This window comes from Haematobia irritans, chromosome 2 (assembly GCF_050003625.1).
Source record: "Haematobia irritans isolate KBUSLIRL chromosome 2, ASM5000362v1, whole genome shotgun sequence".
Taxonomy (NCBI): Eukaryota; Metazoa; Arthropoda; class Insecta; order Diptera; family Muscidae; genus Haematobia; species Haematobia irritans.
In genome coordinates, this window is record NC_134398.1 from 121,969,379 (window position 1) to 121,991,133 (window position 21,755).

At 31.0% G+C, this 21,755-nt stretch overlaps 1 protein-coding gene and 2 long non-coding RNA genes across 4 annotated transcripts; 1 reads left to right on the top strand and 2 right to left on the bottom strand.

Annotated features, from left to right (window-relative positions):
• Positions 1–2,877: 2,877 nt before the first annotated feature.
• LOC142223931 (uncharacterized) lies at positions 2,878–3,373 on the top strand. The gene is made up of 2 exons (XR_012718973.1): positions 2,878–3,106; positions 3,164–3,373. It is a non-coding gene; the product is annotated as an uncharacterized LOC142223931 (long non-coding RNA).
• Positions 3,374–5,133: 1,760 nt separating this feature from the next.
• On the bottom strand, positions 5,134–7,244 carry LOC142226169 (uncharacterized). 2 transcript variants are annotated; one of them, XR_012719620.1, is made up of 6 exons: positions 7,186–7,244; positions 6,901–7,066; positions 6,731–6,836; positions 6,136–6,665; positions 5,707–6,070; positions 5,134–5,644 (listed from the first exon to the last, which is right to left on the bottom strand). It is a non-coding gene; the product is annotated as an uncharacterized LOC142226169 (long non-coding RNA). The 2 variants fall into 2 exon arrangements; XR_012719619.1 differs by having other exon boundaries at positions 6,901–7,227.
• Positions 7,245–8,564: 1,320 nt separating this feature from the next.
• On the bottom strand, positions 8,565–10,936 carry insv (insensitive). The gene is made up of 3 exons (XM_075296057.1): positions 10,803–10,936; positions 10,376–10,742; positions 8,565–10,266 (listed from the first exon to the last, which is right to left on the bottom strand). The coding sequence occupies exons 2-3, from the start codon at positions 10,388–10,390 to the stop codon at positions 8,890–8,892; spliced, it is 1,392 nt and encodes a 463-aa protein (XP_075152172.1). The 5' UTR covers positions 10,391–10,742; positions 10,803–10,936; the 3' UTR covers positions 8,565–8,889.
• Positions 10,937–21,755: the final 10,819 nt, after the last annotated feature.

Below are 21,755 nucleotides of genomic sequence, written 5' to 3' on the forward strand. Positions count from 1 at the left end.
TTGCTTGTTTTTACAAAATAACATTTTATTTTTCCTTGGGCAATTGATCTGCTATTCCTTTGATCCTTTGTATAGTTTCGGAACAAAAATATGGTCCGTGTTTGATTTATAAACCCGCACAAATAGATTTTAATAAATAAATTATTTCTTAATTCACATTGCAAATGGCGCCGTGTTATAAACGTCAGTTTTTCAACACGAAAAAACAAAGTATCACAAATGGAAAAAATTTCGCAAATTTTTCGCATTTTTTGGTTTTGTATGGAGTTTCAACGCGAAAACCGAACAGAGTACCGGCCTTAAGATGTAGGTAATTAGGAAGGAAAACTGAAAGGTGTAACGTTGTTAGGCAACGAATTTTTATTTTGATTTTCGTTGTTTTTTTTTTTCAGTTCTATATCAGTTTATTTTTTATTTCAGCAACTTCTTAAATTTTATTTTTCTTATAATGTATGATCGATTCAATAGGTGGCTATAATAAAATGTCATGCCGGTGGCTTTTAACAGAACTTCGGCCGTATGTTTTCAACGACAGTAATACTGGTCCAGAATTACAATGCCATCAATGACGAAAGACCTTTTGAGCATAGACTCTTTAAAATATAGATGACCCATCGTTCTCCGACCAGAAAATGTTGAAGAAGCCCAAATAAATTTTCTGACATTTCGTTTTGTGTGTTTTCGTAAAGAGAAAATTTGCTAAAAATTAAATTTTGTATTTTCGCGGTTTTAGTCGCAATTTATTGTTCAAATATGAACTTTTGAATATTTAACTTGATTATAAATCATCTGGTGTATCAAACATGTTCAAATTGTGGATAAAATAGAAAAATTGTAAAAACGAATCTCCCCTGCCAACATTTTTTGAATTTGGGGGCGCTTCTGAGAATCCCCAGTACGTCGAAAACAATCATATACGATATCAAAAACTCGTCGGAAAAGCGCCGTCACTATTGAGAAGTTGTACCACGCCAAGTTACTACAAAAAGGTTTCGCATGAGTGCAATTATTAGGTGCCTTTATAGATCAATTTAGAACGACGCCAATAAGAGACCCTCCAAACAATCAGAAAAAGCACATTTTAAGATAGTGGTAAAAGAATCATTGTGGTCGAGTAAAACACGTTTGTTTAGATATTTATTAATTTGATTAATCATTTACAAATTCTTAAAAATATAACATTTATACCACTATCACATCACATTTAACATAATTTTTTCATTAATGATGATGTAGAGTTACAAGTAGCGAGTTACATGTTGCAGCGTCTATCAGCCAGTGTTTTTATTCGATGGAGGCAGCGTGTCTGTAAAATATTTGAAAAACAATCACTTTATTCCATTTGGAAAATCAAAAATTGTTCACCAATATACCTTTCACAATTTTAAGCGTAAAATCTATGTTTTCAGAACTTTATTTTCATTTTTATTTAAATAAAATATAACAAGCTGGTTGCGCTTGGCGTTTCACAAAAAATAAAATGGCTTTTGTAAAAGTAGTGATGGCAAAATACATGTATGAGGCACATTTTGTACTTTATGATATGCTGCCCCCCATCACAGTAGGATGGTTGTAGTGACATTTACGAGTCTGTGGTAGCGATGAAGATGAAATGGAACTTTGAAATGCTGGCAGGGTCAGAGAGAATTTGTAATTCCCCCTATTTTCTTCGTTTATTCCTCATTTTGGGAACTGTCAGACTGCGTTTGACACAGATGGGTCATCTATTACTTAGTCATTTATGCTTTTAATGGCCAGTTTCTCATCTTCCGATTAATTTTAACCGGAGGATAGACCTCCGCTTAGTAAAATTTTTGTATGGTATCAGCTGTTTTATCGACACGATAAATAATAACAAGACATTGAGAAACTGGCCCTAAGGAATTTAAAGCATTGGATAGTGCTATCTTTGGTAATATTTGTAACATTACTTATAGTCTTTATACTTATTGAGTAATTTAATCTTTTATTTCAGATGCTTTCAACACGGACGACTGTAGGGTGAAGTAATGTAAGCGGACATCGGAAGTTTTTCAAAAATGTTAAGGGTCCCCATTTTCAGAAAGATTGTGTGAAAAAACAAAAATGTTATAAATAAGTATATAGATATTAATTATTACAATAGTATTACATAATAGCCTTATTCTTAAATGTTATTTCTAAATCTTTTTACAAAATATATATTGATGTAATATATGAAACCAATGAAAAATAGTTATTTGAAAAATTATTTGTGGCATATTTTTAGGAAAAACTATAAAATATCATCATCCTTTTATAGTTTAAAGGCCGGTACTCTGTTTGTTGGTGCGAAAAAAGTTCCACTCAATCATTGTTTCGCGTTGAAAAATGATAGTGTTGACAATATATTTTGAAGGAAAAAAAACAGCCATTTTGGAACTTTTTCGCGTTTATTACATCGAAATGTATTGACAACATCGCAAAATGTCACGAAATGGTTACATATACATAGGCAACTAGTGGCTCGATTTACACACATACACGCATACATAACAATTAAATTGAAAAAGAAGAAGCAGAAGTTATTTTACAAATAACTTTGGATTTAAAAAACCTAATTTTACAATGCTTTACAATTTTATTTTTTGAACATAGCAATTAATTCTTGTGATTCCATTCATTGCTACCCCGGTACTATACATGTTGGTTGAAGTGCTAATGCTTGTTTTGCAACAGCAATTGCTGTACTCCTTTTGTTAACATTTTGTTTTGTGTTTATTATCCCGATGTCCAGTACAAATGAAACGATTGTAAATATAAATCACCAAATAAAGCTTTTATTTTGTTAACATTTGTAATTAAATTTCATGTTTTATAAATTTTTTATGTTCTACAAGCGGCTAGATCCCTGCCAGCATTTCAAAGTTCCATTTCAACCTCATCGTTAACACAGACTCGTAAATGTCACTTCAACCATCATGAAAAGGTACATCAAAAAGTACATGCAAGTAATTTGCCATCCCTACTGTTAAAAAAGCCATTTTTTTTGTGAAACGCCAAGCGCAACCAGCTTGTTATATTTTAATTAAATAAAAACGAAAATAAAGTTCTGAAAACATAGATTATACGCTTAAAATTGTGAAAGGTATATTGGTGAACAATTTGGTGATTTTCCAAATGGAATAAAGTGATTGTTTTTCAGATATTTTACAGACACGCAGCCTCCATGGAATAAAAACACTGGGTAGACGCAGCAACATGTAACTCGCTACTTGTAACTCAACATCATCATTAATGCCAAAAATTATGTTAAATGTAATGTGATAGTGGTATAAATGTTATATTTTAAGAATTTGTAAATGTTTAATCAAATTAATAAATATCTAAACAAACGTGTTTTACTCGACCACAATGATTCTTTTACAACTATCTTAAAATGCACTTTTTCTGATTGTTTGGAGGGTCCCTTATTGGCGTCGTTCTAAATTGATCTATAAAGGCACCTAATAATTGCACTCATGCGAAACATTTTTGTAGTAACTTGGCGTGGTACAACTTCTCAATAGTGACGGCGCTTTTCCGACGAGTTTTTGATGTCGTATATGATTGTTTTCGTCGTAGTGGGGATTCTCAAAAGAGTCCCCAAATTCAAAAAATGTTGGCAGGGATCTTGGTTGCTAGTTTATTACGGAAATACAACTCCATGTTATACTTTGTTTTCTCAATCGATCAGATTACATTTTTAAATAATAATCCGATCCACTTTTGCATTATAAATTCACCAAAATCAGTTAATAAATAAATTATTTCTTAATTCACATTGCAAATGGCGCCATGTTATGAAAATACTGACTGATCGATTTACGTCAGCTTTTCAACTCGAAAAAAACAAAGTATCACAAAAGGAAAACATTTCGCTTGTTTTTCGCATTTTTTGGTTTTGTATGGAGTTTCAACGCGAAAACCGAACAGAGTACCTGCCGGTTTTCGCGTTGAAACTCCATACAACACCAAAAAATGCGAAAAACTAGCGAAATTTTTTCCATTTGTGGTACTTTGTTTTTTTTTCGAGTTGAAAAACTGACGTAACTCGCGTAGTCAGTATTTTCATAACATGGCGCCATTTGCAATGTTGTTGTGATTGCGAAATAAAACACGGATAGTTTTGCTTGATGTACTTTATTGTTGAAGAGTTAGAAAAAGAAGAAAGGATATGATATGTAACGGAAGTTATTATTTGATCGAAAAGATAACGTCAAAAAGCATACAATGTAAAGCTGACAGTATTGCCAGATTTTCTTATTTCAACAAATGTGAATTAAGAAATATTTTATTTATTAAACTGATTTTTGTGAATTTATAATGCAAAAGTAGATCGGATTATTTTTTAAAAATGTAATCTGATCGATTGATAAAACAAAGTATAACATGGAGTTGTATTTCCATAATAAACTAGCAAATCTAGCCGCTCCCTACTATATGGTAGAATATAAATAATGTATATAACATGAAATTTAAACACAAATGTTAACAAAATAAAAGCTTTATTTGGTGAATTATATTTTACAATCGTTTCATTTGTACTGGGCATCGGGATAATAAACACAAAACATAATTTAAACAAAAGGAGGCACAGCAATTGATGTTCCAAAACAAGCATTAACATGTATAGTACCGAGTAGCAATGAATGGAATCACAAGAATTAATTGCTATGTTCCAAAAAATAAAATGCAGCATTGTAAAATTAGTTTTTTAATTCCAAAGATATTTGTAAAATAACTTCGCCTGCTTCTTCTTTTTCAAATTATTTATTTTGTATGCGTGTGTGTGTAAATCGAGCCACTACCCAATAAACACAAACGTTTGAAAAATACTAAAATTCAATAATTTTTCAAACATTTTTTCAAAGGATTAGGGTAATATTCAAGTTGAGAAATTGTTGAGAAAATCGCGTTCTCAACAAAAAACAGACATTACCCTCAACAGTAAAATTCAACACAATAGCAATAATTTCTCAATTGTAATCCTCAAATTGAAATGCATCGCTACTCAATAATTTCTCAAACAGTTTTCAATGTGATAAAAATAAAAAATTAGCATTGTTGCGAATACTTTCAAACCACAATTTGTATGAAAGTCAATCCTAGTTCTAACTGAAAGTCAATACTAAATTTCTAGAGATTTTGTAAATTTTATTATTTTTTTCGTTAACAAATATAATAATCTTAAAAATAACATTAATAATATATAAAAATAATAATATAATACCAATCAAAATGTAATTATCTTATTAAACGTATTAATAAATAAAACTATGAATACAACTTTAAATATCTTAAACATTTTTACATGTATAATTCCATTTCCTCCATAATGTTGGTGTCAAATAACTATTAATTAATATCCTGGCAATTTGAAATAATTACTATCGAGGAACTTGCTGGCTTGTGTGTTAGAATAGATTCCAGCAAGAGGAAATCACAAAATATCAAACTGATGACGGGATGTAAATTGATGTAATGCACATTTTCATCCAGAAGTTCTTGATATAGGAATTGTTGCACTTTGTTTTAATTGGTTGCACCTTGTAAGTTTTCTGAAAACTTTTCTTTGTTGTTCCCTTCATCGGTTTTTCATCGGCCAACATCTTCCAAGAATATACCATCCAATGATTTTAGTTTTCTGCAAAACAATCGAGTTTTGTAATTTCCATTGTTTTCATTTCACTTTTTATTTTGACTTACCAATTTGTATTTCTTCCAACTGACCACGTACTTCGTGTTTTCCTCAAGAACGTTGGTTTTACAAAATTGTTGTTATTAAAATACTGGCAATTTTCAGGAACTTGATGACTAGATAATTGGAATAAATTTCCAGCAATTTCAATTCACAAAATAACAAATTAAACCGATGATGCGATGTAAATTAAACTATCGATGTGATGCGAATTATCATCCAGTAGTTGTTGATATGGAAAAGAATAAATACCAAGTTTTTTTGGTTGCACTTTGATTTATGGAAACTTTCTCTTCTCGATAAGCCACTATCATTTTTCATCGGCCAGTCTCTTAATGTGTCCAAGAATCAGCATCCAAATATTTTAGTTGTCTGCAAAGAGACTTGATTTTAGTGACTTCCTTAAAGTTTTCATTTCGTGTTTTAATTTTACTTACCAATTATTATAAGCAATTTCAATTGATTATTAAAAAATTTCCACATTTTTTTATTTCTTCCACGAACTTTGTTGTCCAAAGTAGTATTGAAAACCATGTGGTTTTTTCGTCAACAAATAAGAACAAAAAAAAAAAAAAACAAACAACAAAACTTTAAATATCTTAAACATTATTAGTAAACACTTTTGCATTGATAATTCGATTTCCTTCCTTTTGGTTCCTTCCTTTTATTAACATGCGAGCAATTTGAAATTAGGAACGTACTGGACCGCGTGTGAGAATTGATTTTCAGCAGAAGGAATTCACAAACTATCCATTTTAAACTGATAATAGCATATGAATTAAACTGACGATGTGATGCACATTTTCATCCAGAAGTTGTTGATTTCAACAATTTGTTGTTTTTAACAATTTTAATTGGTTGCACTTGTAATGTTTCTGGAAACTTTTTCTTGTCGATAAGCCACTCAATTTTCATTGGTCAGCTTCTTATTGTTTGCAAGAATGTAGCATCCAAAGATTTTAGTTTTCTGCAAAGAGATTTAAATTTAGTGACTTCTTTAAAGTGTTGATTTAATTTTTCGTATTGACGTACCAATTATTATAAACTATTTGAAGCAGTTCCAGTTAATTGTCCACCTTTTTTTCATTGTTCAGCTTTTTAATGTTTTCAAGAACGTAGAATCCATAATTTTAGTTTTCTGCAAAGAGATATACATTTAGTGACTTCCTTAAAGTTTTATTTCATTTTTTATTTTCACTTACCTATTTTTATATACTATTTGGTTATTTGTCTAAAATTTTCCATTTTTTTATTTCTTGCAATTGACCACGAACTTCGTTGCACAAATAAGTATTGAAAACCACATGGTTTTTTCGTTGCATTTTAGGGTAGTGTTTTGTCAACGTTTTCTCATATCATCTTCAACACCTTTTCAAAGATTTCGTCAACATTTTGGCAAATTGGAAGTAATTCGCAAACAATTTGAAGATGTATTGCAGATGAGCTATTTCAAGTCAAGTTGAATTTATGTTGAAAATTATATTTACCCTCAAACTGAAAAGTTGTTCCATTTGAAAAACGCTCATTCTGTGTTTATTGGGTAGTTGCGTATGTATATGTAATCATTTTGTGACAGTCTACGATGTTGTCAATACATTTCGACGAAAAAACGCAAAAAGTCCCAAAATGGCTGTTTTTCCCCCCTCAAAATATATTGTCAACGCTAGGACTGTTTTCTTTTAACACTGGATGCAGCATTTGTATGGGCTATCCAGAACATCGTTGCACTGGTGTTCTATCCAGAACATCTCATCAGTGCAAGTCGAGTCGGTGTTACCAGATTGCATTTTGATAATGTGACGCTTTTTAGATTCACAATAGCAGTTTATTGTGACTAATTTATGGAATATCATGAAATTGAAAGTGATACAGTGTCATGAATAATCGCAGCAGTACATATATATAACAATTTGAGCATTTCATACATTAAAAATTTAAGATTTCACTTGTTTTCTGTGATTGTTTTTGAACAGCTGATGACAGTGTTGCATATTTTTGGAGATGTCCTGGATAAACGAGTACTCTGTGTTCTTTTAGTCCTTCACGGCTTAGGGTATCCAGTGCTAAAAGAAAACAGCCCTATTATGTTTTCGTTTACTTTGTCATGTAGATTGGGAAGTACATGACTGCCTATGACACGTCAACGTAAAAGTAATACGGAAAATTGATCGGAAATGTGGAGTAGTTGTCTCGATAAAATCGGTAGGATGTAATCGATTTGGTAATGACGTTTTTACCACTGGGTATATATTGAACAATTTACTATGCTAATGAAACTACGTATCCATATTTTTCCAATGGTAGCATTATTTATATGTATCTCATTCAAAAAAGTTCGTTAGTAGATACACTAGAAAAATCTGCTAGAACAGCTAATATAGCTAAAATAGCAAACTTTGTCATTTTTTAGAACCCGCTTCACTAAATATCCTTTAGTTTTGCTGAAACAAACAAAATATGTAACACAAAGGCAATATATGTATTTCCACAAATATCTGAATTTTTGTCCAATTAGAAGGCTGAAAATTAAAAATGAAAATTTCACCCCCAGCAGCAGGCACCTACTGCTGCTTCTTGCTGAATTTGTCAAGTTGTAGCGTAGCCTATGTACTCAAAAATTTGTTTGTGCGTCTATTGATAATTTCGAAATTCGAAATTTCTATTGGTAATTTCGAAATACTCTTAAATATTTCGAAATGCTTTGTTCTTTGTCTTATGTTTCAGCAATTTTTTTTATGAAAATCCATAGTCTCCTATATGAAAGAAATTGTTTGTTCCACAATTTTAAAAATCATAATAAAAGGCTTTACAAAAGTTGGATGTACTGTTTGGGATTTGATTCAATTAATAAATAACGCATAATGAGTGAGCTTAAAAGAAGTAATCTTTCCATAATTTTATTTAATATTTGGTTTGTTTTATCTTAGGAGTTAATTATGAATATTGTAATCAATAAATAATATGTACATTAGTTTTGTCCATAATTTTCGAAAGCGATGATTCCTTCAAAAGTAGTTAAGCAAATGGATCAAAATATTAGTGAAGCGATATTTGTACTTTAGTGCTTGGCTTGATATTAAAATTAGTGGCTACGAAATAAGTTAACATTATACTTAAAATCCTTGGGATATATAATTAGACAACTATACGCTTAACGTTTGTCAATGGTTTCAGCAAATAAAGAATTGTATCTATGCCTCCGTTTTGAATACAATGTTTTCCTTGTTTATCTCTTTCATTGGTGTTCGTTTATTCATTTGTAGCTTCATCATTTTGTTTTCGTCTGCACACTTGGTGGTGATGGCATTTCGAACTTCCTTTTCGGACACATTACACTTGCGTGTAACGGCAAAAATTATATCCTGTATAACCATTGGATCCAACATTTGCTTCAGAGGTTTGCCATGGTCTTTGAAAGCCGGAGACGGTTTTCCAGTCATTGAGTGAGTTGCCAATGTTTTTCTATCAAATATAGCCATGAGCAACTTACGAGTTGCAATGGAAGCTGAATTCCAATTCATGCCTTCATATACTTTTGCAGGTATCCTAGTATTGTTAGGACCAATCGACACCATAACATAATCAGTATCAATTTTGTTTTCCATTTCACCTATATTATTATTGGTAGGCGAGGGCATGAACGTCTGCGGTGGCGTTTCATTTTTGACTTGTTTCAGAATGCTACTGCGCCTTTTTTGCTTTGTTTGCTGGCTAAAATTATCCGTAGTTATGTTTCCACTTGGCGTCGGAGTTAAAACACCGTGTTCATTAAAATAATAATTAGCATTTTCCACGTTGATATCATTTTGATATGAGCCTAACTTCCTTCTCTTTATAAAATTCTGCTCATTAGAATTCAAGGATGTTAATGAACTACTACGTGAAATAGCCGATGCGTTGGACTGTGTTGGAATTGCTTCAGTTTTAACGTCAACCTCGTCTGGGGCCAGACAAATTTCCAGTCGACCTGAATCGGCCGAACTATTTAAATTAAGGGCTCCATCATCTTCGGCCAATTGTATTTCAATTGGCTCTCCGTGGGCATCCCCAGTACCTTCTGCAATTATGGTATATTTAACACTTTCCGTAGGTGTAGATCCAATTGAGTGTAAAGGGTTTATTACGGAATTGCTTGGAGAATTATGATTACTTTTTATATGTGGATTTGAATTTGTGGTTTTGTGACAACTTTGCGTTCCAATTTGGGATTCATTAGATGGCATTTGCTGCACCTGGAAGTGTGGCTGTTGAGGTTGTCCAAGTAAGGCTGAGGTTCTTGCTGATGTGGCATGAATTTGAGAGAGCAATTCAGTATGTGCTTTCAAGTTTTCTTCCAATACTCTGACCTTTTCCAATAATTCCATCTCTCTCTTTGAAGTCTGATCTCTGACGCCCAATTCATGCAAGAACGAGAAGTCGTCTCCAACTGTTTGAGTCCATGCATTCATCATTAGAGGCCGATCGTAGCTTTCTCCAGGTTCTGGTGTGCGTTTAAAATTACTTGAAGAACCCACCATGATTTTTGGCGGTAATTTATGTTGCGGTTTAACAAGTACTTGAGACGATATCTGTTGATATAAAAATGTTTATAAATTTATAAAAATATAAGTGTGGTTTCGATAATAAATTATTGCTGCTCATTAAAGCATTTTCAATATTGCAGGAACGCATACTTACAATTTTTGGTTCCATTTTTTAAGAAATCCTTTTAGATTATTTAGTGAAGTGAGAAAAATCCAGTAACCACAAATAGAAAAATTCAAACCAGAATATTTGCAACTTTGTAAGACAACTGTTCTCTCTGTCGTTCTGTTAAGTACTGCCAAGAATTTCCATTATCAACGTATCTTTAACTAGCGCGCATGCAAAATTACAAATATTACCCCTGAGAGGTAGCCGCTTGGTTGTTTGCCTGCTGCCACTCATGTATACGATTTACAAGCAATGTACAATTTAAGGGTAGGTAGTGATCATGATCAGTACCAGCTTGCTTACTTCTCAAAAATTGTACATATGTGTGTGTGCATACGCGCCACCATTCTTACTGCAATGAAATCCTATTTATTCCTGTTTGGATTGATTGTAATAAATGGGATACATTTACCTGACAAGAGCGCGCGCAAATTCCTTTTTCACAATCCAACAACACGACTGTGGAAGGGCACATTTCTCTATCCCTGCATGTATAGTTTGAATTCCTTCCAGGTATCCTTTTGTCCTGTAAGAAACTGTTGGTTGGAACCAATAAATGAAACATTCTTTCGCGCCTTATTGCTGTAGTTGCCATATTTCATATGGGTTAGCGGAACGGATTTCTAGTTGACCATTAGGTTAAAGGTTTATTAGGGTGGAATTAGTATTTTTTATTACTCGAAGTGCTAACTAGAATAAATGAGAAGAGAGGTTATAGAGAGCATAGCATGACTATATCACCGTTCACCCATAGAAAATGTTAATGCAAAAGGCAACAGTCGGTGTCTGTTGTTAATATTTTTCATGGTCTATCGAAGAATTTAGAGGTTTTAAAATATTACCCCAAGAGCCAAAAATAGATGTTTTTATGCTCCGGTCCACTAATATTCAGCAGAAAAAATTTTGCCGTTTTAGTAGCTTTTTGTTAAAACAGCAAACAATCTGCTATTTTGGAATAGCAGATATGCTGCTGAAAATTTAGCAGTTCTGCTAATCCGAACAAAATTATATATCCACCCTGGCCTACCCGATAATAGAACTACTGCTGAAGTAAGCCCAAAATTATGGAATGGTACACATTGGACTAAACAAGCTTCAATAACATTTGTATACAAGTGACCATTTAATACATGACCCACACGGCGATAGTAATTTATGTGGCCAGCAGAAATATTGGTTCTGAATCTCGCGTGCCACAGTCTTCGGTAGTGACATACATATATTGCTAGTCTACAAAAGCATGATATTATTTCACTTAAAAATGACAAATGTTGATGCCTACTCAAAGAATGCAATGCAATGTGACATACCAGCAGCGATATTTTTCAGCAGACAAAAACTGTTATTTTAGCAAGGTTTGTATCAATAATATTGTTTGCTGTTAATGATTAATTAAAACAAAAATATAATGTTAAGCATTTATTTACATGTTATGTTTTTAATATATTGTCATTATTGTGTTACAAAGAAAGAGTTTTTCTCTTTCTGTTTGCTTCAGCAAAAAAAAAACATTTTTTAATGTAAACAAGTTTAAAAATTATAGGGAAACGTGTCTGTTCTGGTACACACATACTTACATCGCTTGTCACACTTAAGAGGTGTTCTCATGGCTGAACAAGAAGGTTAAATCATGGGCCCATATGATTACAATCTTTTTATTTCGACAAAATTTTAAGATGTCAATATCATATGTTTATGGTGATTGCAGCTCTCCAAATGATACTGCATAGCAAATACATCCCAAACAAACTCGCGCATTCATAGCTGGAGAATTGTTCAAAGATGACTTGAGTATCTTGATAACATATTCCAGAAAGAATAAGTAATTGCCACTTTTACCAATGCCATACGATTCTTTTATCAGCTGATTTTGACTTCTTAAAATTGTAAACAACATATTGAAATTTGTTGTTTTTGTTATCGTGATTCAACCTCCTTATTCATCCATGGGTGTTCTGGACAACACTTTTATATAGTTTTTAGTTTATGTATACATTTTTCGATCAGAAGTCCGAATAAAGTGTTCTCACGTGGGAGTCAGAATAACTAACTTTTTGAAAGTTGTGAAGAACATGTGTGGTGTACACCGCGGCGAGACCCAGAACAGGCATGAAGGTTTGTTATTTTAGCAAAAGTTTAGATTTTTCTAAAAGACTTACTAAAGTAAATTTTCAAATCCTATTTATATCAAATTTATATATAGATGCATAAATTTGAAACATGCGGGATCATTAGTTTATTAATTATACATTTTGAGTGGAGAAACGTTTTACTATCCATTTATAAGGCCGCGAACTTTTCAATTGAACTGCTATTACTGTTTGTTTCGATTAGTTAATATTTGGCTTTTGAGAAAGGGAAATTTGTTGATTCATCAACACAGCGGGGGATGAATATGCAACTTCCAATAAGTATGGTATTGTGAGCGGTAAAATCTACACAGAAAAAATATCACCAAAATATTTCCAACTAAAGCGTAGACTGAAGTGGAAAACATAACGAAAAAAATGAACTATTACCATTATCTTTTTAATGCAACTAAAAATAGAGTCAGTTATGAAAATTATTTAAAATGTTTAAATTTTTCATTAAATGATAATTATACCAGTTGTCATTCAATTACATTAAAAAAATATTTCCAATTAGAAATATAACATAAATTTTTGTTCGGAAAAAATAGTCATACTATTGGTTGATTAAGGGCGTTTTCGTTTCGCAAAAAATATGTTGCCTTGGTGTTACACTACTTTTTCCCTCGTTATATTTTCGCCCAAATGATAGTGTCATTCCAAAGTTATTATTAATTCATAACATTTTGAGGGATACAGGATCCAAAATCTATGACAGTGTCCTTCATATGTGGCAATCAATTTCGATAGTAATTTATGTGGCCAGCAGAAATATTGGTTCTGAATCTCGCGTGCCACAGTCTTCGGTAGTGACATACATATATTGCTAGTCTACAAAAGCATGATATTATTTCACTTAAAAATGACAAATGTTGATGCCTACTCAAAGAATGCAATGCAATGTGACATACCAGCAGCGATATTTTTCAGCAGACAAAAACTGTTATTTTAGCAAGGTTTGTATCAATAATATTGTTTGCTGTTAATGATTAATTAAAACAAAAATATAATGTTAAGCATTTATTTACATGTTATGTTTTTAATATATTGTCATTATTGTGTTACAAAGAAAGAGTTTTTCTCTTTCTGTTTGCTTCAGCAAAAAAAAAACATTTTTTAATGTAAACAAGTTTAAAAATTATAGGGAAACGTGTCTGTTCTGGTACACACATACTTACATCGCTTGTCACACTTAAGAGGTGTTCTCATGGCTGAACAAGAAGGTTAAATCATGGGCCCATATGATTACAATCTTTTTATTTCGACAAAATTTTAAGATGTCAATATCATATGTTTATGGTGATTGCAGCTCTCCAAATGACACTGCATAGCAAATACATCCCAAACAAACTCGCGCATTCATAGCTGGAGAATTGTTCAAAGATGACTTGAGTATCTTGATAACATATTCCAGAAAGAATAAGTAATTGCCACTTTTACCAATGCCATACGATTCTTTTATCAGCTGATTTTGACTTCTTAAAATTGTAAACAACATATTGAAATTTGTTGTTTTTGTTATCGTGATTCAACCTCCTTATTCATCCATGGGTGTTCTGGACAACACTTTTATATAGTTTTTAGTTTATGTATACATTTTTCGATCAGAAGTCCGAATAAAGTGTTCTCACGTGGGAGTCAGAATAACTAACTTTTTGAAAGTTGTGAAGAACATGTGTGGTGTACACCGCGGCGAGACCCAGAACAGGCATGAAGGTTTGTTATTTTAGCAAAAGTTTAGATTTTTCTAAAAGACTTACTAAAGTAAATTTTCAAATCCTATTTATATCAAATTTATATATAGATGCATAAATTTGAAACATGCGGGATCATTAGTTTATTAATTATACATTTTGAGTGGAGAAACGTTTTACTATCCATTTATAAGGCCGCGAACTTTTCAATTGAACTGCTATTACTGTTTGTTTCGATTAGTTAATATTTGGCTTTTGAGAAAGGGAAATTTGTTGATTCATCAACACAGCGGGGGATGAATATGCAACTTCCAATAAGTATGGTATTGTGAGCGGTAAAATCTACACAGAAAAAATATCACCAAAATATTTCCAACTAAAGCGTAGACTGAAGTGGAAAACATAACGAAAAAAATGAACTATTACCATTATCTTTTTAATGCAACTAAAAATAGAGTCAGTTATGAAAATTATTTAAAATGTTTAAATTTTTCATTAAATGATAATTATACCAGTTGTCATTCAATTACATTAAAAAAATATTTCCAATTAGAAATATAACATAAATTTTTGTTCGGAAAAAATAGTCATACTATTGGTTGATTAAGGGCGTTTTCGTTTCGCAAAAAATATGTTGCCTTGGTGTTACACTACTTTTTCCCTCGTTATATTTTCGCCCAAATGATAGTGTCATTCCAAAGTTATTATTAATTCATAACATTTTGAGGGATACAGGATCCAAAATCTATGACAGTGTCCTTCATATGTGGCAATCAATTTCGAGAATGTTGCACCTTTTTTCCCAACCGAAATCGCCATAAATCTTGACTCAAATCGAAGGAAAAATCAAATTAAGAAAGTATAACAATTACAAGAAAATTAATTAATGCCTCAATTTAAAGATTGATTGAGTTTTTAACAAATATAATTCGATTTTTAATTGGACCCATTCTATTTTGCATTTTTAATTAACTCTGTAATTCTGTGATACTATCATTTTCATGATTGAAGAAATTTTATATTAGGCTTTTAGCAAATTACAATGAACTACTCTAACGGATATTACAATCTTATATGAAAATATAAAGAAATAACAATCTTATATGAAAATTGAACTACCAATCATAAATTATGTTGTAAGATAAATAAACATATTTATACATATTTGTTTCTATTATTATATGTTTATTCGTGAGTCAAGAGACTAGTCATTTAACCCACTACTATTGTATCGATTAATTTAATAATTGAAAAAATTTCAATTTCAATCAATTTTAATTTTTTTTATTTTGGTGATATTTTTTCCGTGTTTACATTCAAAAAATGTGAACTCACCAGGAAGAAAAATGCAGGTTAATTTTAGAAATTTTAAACTAAACTGATATCAAAACGCTGATATCACAAAAATAGGTATATATTTTTCGACAAATTCAAAAAAATTAATTAGACATTATTGAGGGAAAATTGGAATTAACAATTTGCGAAAATGTCTTCAGCGCCATACAAAGTTCAAGATGGACGCGTTTGTGGCAATAATTACAAATTTTAAGAAATTCAAACTATTTTGTGGGAAATACGAATTTAGTACTCTTTACACTTCATTTCTGTATTAGTTGTACAATGTACACAACAAATATTAAAGACAAGACAACTTTTGGAGAAATTTAACTAAAACATAATAATTGAACTAAAATGAACTAAAATAGACTTAAATTGCCTTAGTGCCCTAGAGGGTTCACAGTGTAGTCATTCAATTTCTTACCTTTCACTAACGAATTAAATCTTTTAGTTGTAGAGTTAAATTTTCTTTTACTTGCACTACTCAATCACTCAATCAGTTAAAAACCTACATGACTACATCAAATGCCTATTAAATTGAAAGAAAAAATGAAACACTACTTCAATAAAGTTTATTGAATAAACTAACGCTACACCCAAAAAAAAGTGTCTTCGAAACTAAAGGAAAAAATGTTCATCAATTTAGTTTACCCATTTTATTTCCATTAAGTTAAATTTTTGTGTGAAATAATAAAATTTACTTGTTTCGGTAAAAAAATTCTAAACTGAAAGCAGTTAGGAATAGTTCATTAACTAGAATAAGGCATGGAATTTTACTAACACTGTTTCCTTCGCTGGGTATAAAAATTTACTACAGAACAAGAAAATTTTATTCACTGATAACAAAGCATTCGTAAAAATAGACAAAAACGGAACTAAAACCAAGTTTCCTCAAATTTAGTAAAATTTCTTATAAAATGATAATTCTGACTTCCTTTATTATAGAAAGCTTATCATACATACGAATAACACTTGGCATAGAAAAATATTTTAGTTCATTCGTACTAAGAAGTATTCAATCCTTTCAAAACTTAAGAAAACATACTTGTTGGAATATAGGAAATGTTCCTATATCTATTTTATCTATCTGTAATCGATATAATCGATATGTTTGCGCGTGGGTTGTTTTTTAGGTGGAATTGCGTTGTTATTGTATACGGAGAGATTGTTTAAAAATAATATAGTAAAATAATATAATAAATAACAACTAAAGTATATAAAATACTTGTTATTTTAAATTAGTGAGAAAAATTTTCGTTTTTTGAAAATTATTAATACACTCAAAAAAAAGTGAACTCTCTATTTCACTAAAGCCAATTTAACTTTATTTTAGTTCATGGAATTATTATGTTTAGAGAAAGTTTTCTTTACTCTAATAATTTTTTGTGTACGTTAGTTAAATTAACTAAACCCGAGGAAAAAAATGTACTCCAATGAAGCATAAAGATTAACTAAATTCGTGTCTTCCACAAAATAGTTCAGAATTTCTTTAAATTTGTAAATTTTACCAAAAATGTGTTCACCATGAACTTCGTATGTCACTAAAGACATTCTTGCAATTTTGAACTCCAAGTTTTTCCTTCAAACTACAAAATTTTCTTTAACAAATGAAAAAACTTGGTTATGTCTAATAAATTTTATTGAATTTTTTGAAAAATATGTACTTATTTTTATGACATCGGCGTGATGCCAACGTTTGTAATACTGTTTAGTTAAAATTTTCTACAAATATTCAAAATTTTCTAAAATTAACCGAAAGTTTTCTTCCTGGTGGGTTCACTGTTTTTTCAGTGTATAAAAAACAATAAGTCTATCAATATTCGTGATGGTGTACAAAGAAAGAAAACATCAGCAGAATAACAACCCCTTCATTCATCAGGTAACATTCAGGAAGATAACCTTTTGTGAAAAATTTGGTTTATGATTTTATATTTGTAGGTATTGAAATTGTAAAAGGAGGACAAAATCGTTGTACAGCAACTTATTAAAAGTGAAAGGTACAAGAAGAAGAAATACATGGAAATTGGAAATAGTGGAATAATAAACTAATATTTCGATGCTGTTGATTCATAATAAATATATGTAATATATTAATAAAACATGTCTTTTATTGAAGAAAATATTGCCTATATAAATAAATAAAATTGTATTTAAAAACGAAGATAAGCAGTTCTAATTTTGAAGTAAAAGGTTTACAACAAATATGTAAGATTTGTCCAAATGAATGAAAAAGTTCAATAAAATCATTCCATATATGAATTCAATTCAGTTAATTTTTTTCATTCTGTAGTATGGTGGTACATAAATATAGGAAAATGTTAACTAATATATGGAATGTATTCTACCTAATTTCTACGAAAATCATATCGTTCAAACAAATAAAAATGTCTTTGGCGCTATACAAAGTTCAACTTTCTTCACAATTTTCAAAACTAGTAAGAATGGACTACTGTTTGGTTAAAATGGCCATGATTTGGCGCCAATGATTTTTTCTTTACTTTTTTCTTCTATGAGAGCGTGTAATTTCGTGAATTGCAGTTAAACAGGTTTTAACAATGCTACACTGAAAAAACAGTGAACCCACCATGAAGAAAACTTTTGATTAATTTTAGAAAATTTTGAATAGTTTTAGAAATTTTTAACTAAACAGTATTACAAGCGCTGGCATCACGCCGATATCACAAAAATAAGTAAATATTTTTCGACAAATTCAAGAAAATTTTTTAGACATAAATAATTTTTTTCACTTTTTAAAGAAAATTTTGCAGTTTGAAGGAAAAAATTGGAGTTCAAAATTGCAAGAATGTCTTTAGTGACATACGAAGTTCATGATGGACGCTGTTGTAGTAAAATTTACAAATTTAAAGAAATAATGAACTATTTTGTGAGAAGTACGAATTTAGTAAAACTTTTTACTTCATTTGTGTATAATTTTTTCCCGTCTTTTAGTTCATTTAACTAACGTACGCAAAAAATTATTAGAGTAAATGAAACTTTCTCCAAATATAATAATTTCATGAACTAAAATATAGTTAAATTGGCTTTAGTGAAATAGTGAGTTCACTTTTTTTTGAGTGTATGTGGAAATTTCAAAATATGTATTATAATTTAGTTAAATTTTCGCACGATGTAGTTCCTATAGAACAGTTTACTTTTTTCGGTGTAGGTGCAGTGTGACCATTTTAGCATTATTGAAACATTGGTTAATTTAGCATGCTTTGATTGACAAGATTTTAAATATATAGAAAGTTGTTTTTGAATGAAATTTGACCAACGAAAACGTTAATATTTAATTATTTTTTGCTTTAATGACATGAGCAAAAAATGAGAAAAAAGATATACAAAATGTGTAAATTGTTCAAATTTGTCAAATATAATTACATTTTACATAAATTGTATTCATTGCTTTCTGAAATGAGCAATTTTTCTTCAATTGTGCCTGTCTTGCACATGGTATAACGCTAAAGTCATTTTACCAATTTCATTTTTTTTTCTTCAAAATAAAAAACAAAAATATTATTTTTTTTTACAAATTTGAATAATTATTTTCTTTTTATATCATTTATTTATGCCATTAGTAAAATATTTTAGATAAAATTTTCTAAATTAAAACTACATTTCCTTCAATGTTGAGTTTGAAACTAATTTCATTTCAGAAGCACATTTAGAGTTGTTCGACTGTCTGTCGTCTGACCATGTATTTTTGTGTTGCAAGTAAATGTCGTAATTTGAGTTCATTCAATTTGGCACATGATAATATTTCATTAATTTAATTCCTGGAAACGATCAATCAAATTGGTAAAGATTTCGATGTAGCTCCCATAACTATATATGTATTTGTCATATATTATCTCATTTTATTTAAATTGGACACAAATTATGTTATTGTAGGTATTAAATTATATTGTACGTAGAGGCGTGCGCGTGACACGAAATTGTCGTGATACGTGTGAATCCTGAAGCAACTCACGTGAATGTGCGTGAATGCGACTGTACGTCGCGTGAGAAATATAATCGGTTTGTGAATGTTCGTGAATAAAATTTCTGCACAATCGCGCTCACGAAAAAAATCAAGATTTCATTCTTACTCGTATGTTAACCATTAGCGTAGCTAGACAATTTTCCTAGGGGGGGCTATAGCCCCCCTAGCTAAAAATTTATATTTCATTTATTTATATTTCAATTAATGTTTTATTTCATAAAAATGAATAAAAAAAATTAGACATCAAAATAACTCGAAAATTAATTTATAATAAAGCAAGTAAAAGTAGTTCCACACATTTCCCAGCAAAAAAATTTGGAAGTTCTTCCAAAGGCACAACTTTAAAAGCACTTCCAGAAGATGTACTCCCAATGATGTTCTTTATTTTAACTACTCAGGAAGTTCTTTAAATTCAATTTTTTATAACTTGGTTTTTTCATACTTTTAATGGGAAATTTTAACTTTTTTGTTTCAAATACCTTAAGAACGAAGTAAGAATTCATAAAATGGTACAAATAATTTAAATTTTATCGAAAAAAATTCTAAATCCAATCTGAAAAATTTGTGAATTTTTGAAAATATTTGATGTCAAACGTTTCCGACAAGCATTAGAATCCATTAAAAATTATAAAAAATATTTATTTGACAAAATATAACATTCAAAACATTGAATTCGGATCACACCTAAAGAAGTGATGCAAATTCAGTGCAACGGCTGTTGAAATGGAGGACTTCCGTCCTATGACAAGCCCATGTTAAATTCATCGCTTCTTCGCCACTACCGGATCCAAAAAGATCATTTTCATTACTTTTTTGGCGACGCCTTTTTGGCTGGGTTTGTTTATTTTTTATAAAAATGGAAAATCGTAAAAAGGTTTTCAAATTCTGGGGGGGCTAAAATTTTTCTGGGGGGTCTAAGCCCCCTCCCCAGAGGCCTTCCTACGCTTATGATGTTAACTGAATTTAATTTAGCTGTCGAACTATATTCTATTCATGAATTTTGTTACCTTTGCTCACTCCCGGTTGGAAAATGTCGTGAGTCACGTGAATTTCCGTGAATGGTACGTGAGTCTTTGAAAGTAGTTCGTACTGTACGGTTTTCATTACGTGAATATGTGTGAGTGTGTAGGCTACCACACGTATCGTGCGTGAGCGTGTCTGAATAAACATTTTGCTTCGTGAATGTGAGTGAAATTTCACTCACGCGCAGTTTTTGCACTTTTGATGTACTTATGCCGAGTACATCAAAAGTGCAAAAACCAAAATTACCGTCAGTTTTGTATTTTTTTGTCTTTTTTATGATCAGTAATACAACTTTGTGTTTAGAAACGTGTTTGTTAGTAAGAGTTAAAGCTTTATTTGAAGTGCACTGCAATAAAATCAAGTAAAAATTAAAATGAAAAAGTTATCGTGCAATGTAAAGGACAATATAGTTTCCTTAACTAATAATGGGTCTTCATCGCGGAAAATAGCCAAGGAACTAAATATACGTCAGTCCGTGGTCATTCGCGTCCAAAAAAGACGAAATACTACTCCCAAAGAGCAAACCAGATGCCACCGAAAACTATTGACCGAAGCGGACGCTCGCCTTATGATGGCAGAAATGAGACAGAACAAGTCCGTAACGCCGAAAAATACTATTTTTGCTAAAAAAATAAGCACGTTAGTGAATGGACAGCAAGACAAGCGCTCCACAACATTGTTTATGTTTCAGCTGTAAAAAATAAACCTGCATTGTCCCAAAAGAATCAAAAGGCGCGAATGAAGTTAGCAATAGAGCATAAAAAATTGGACGACAGATGACCGGAAACTGGTTTGGGGCTGCTTCACTTGCACCCTTCTTTAAGTTAAAACAAGTACACTCTTAGAAAAATATGTTTTTCATATGTTCCGATATAAACAAAGTGTGTTTCGGGCACAATTTTAAAACACAATATATTTAAGTGCAAACATGTAATGTTCCTAAACTAACACTAAATGTTTGGGACATTGTTGTGTCCCGAGTGGTAATTAAAAAGGACAAGTTATGTGGTAGTTTGTGATATATATATTTTATTACTATCTCCAATATAAAACGGTTTTTGAAGGATCAAAGGTCGATGGCAACTAACTTGATGCTATATGCTTTAGCGCGCTTTTATAAAGATGATGTTAGAATATATATTGACATTAAAACATAGAAATGAGAATGTTGCATACTATATGTAAAGATACAATTCGCG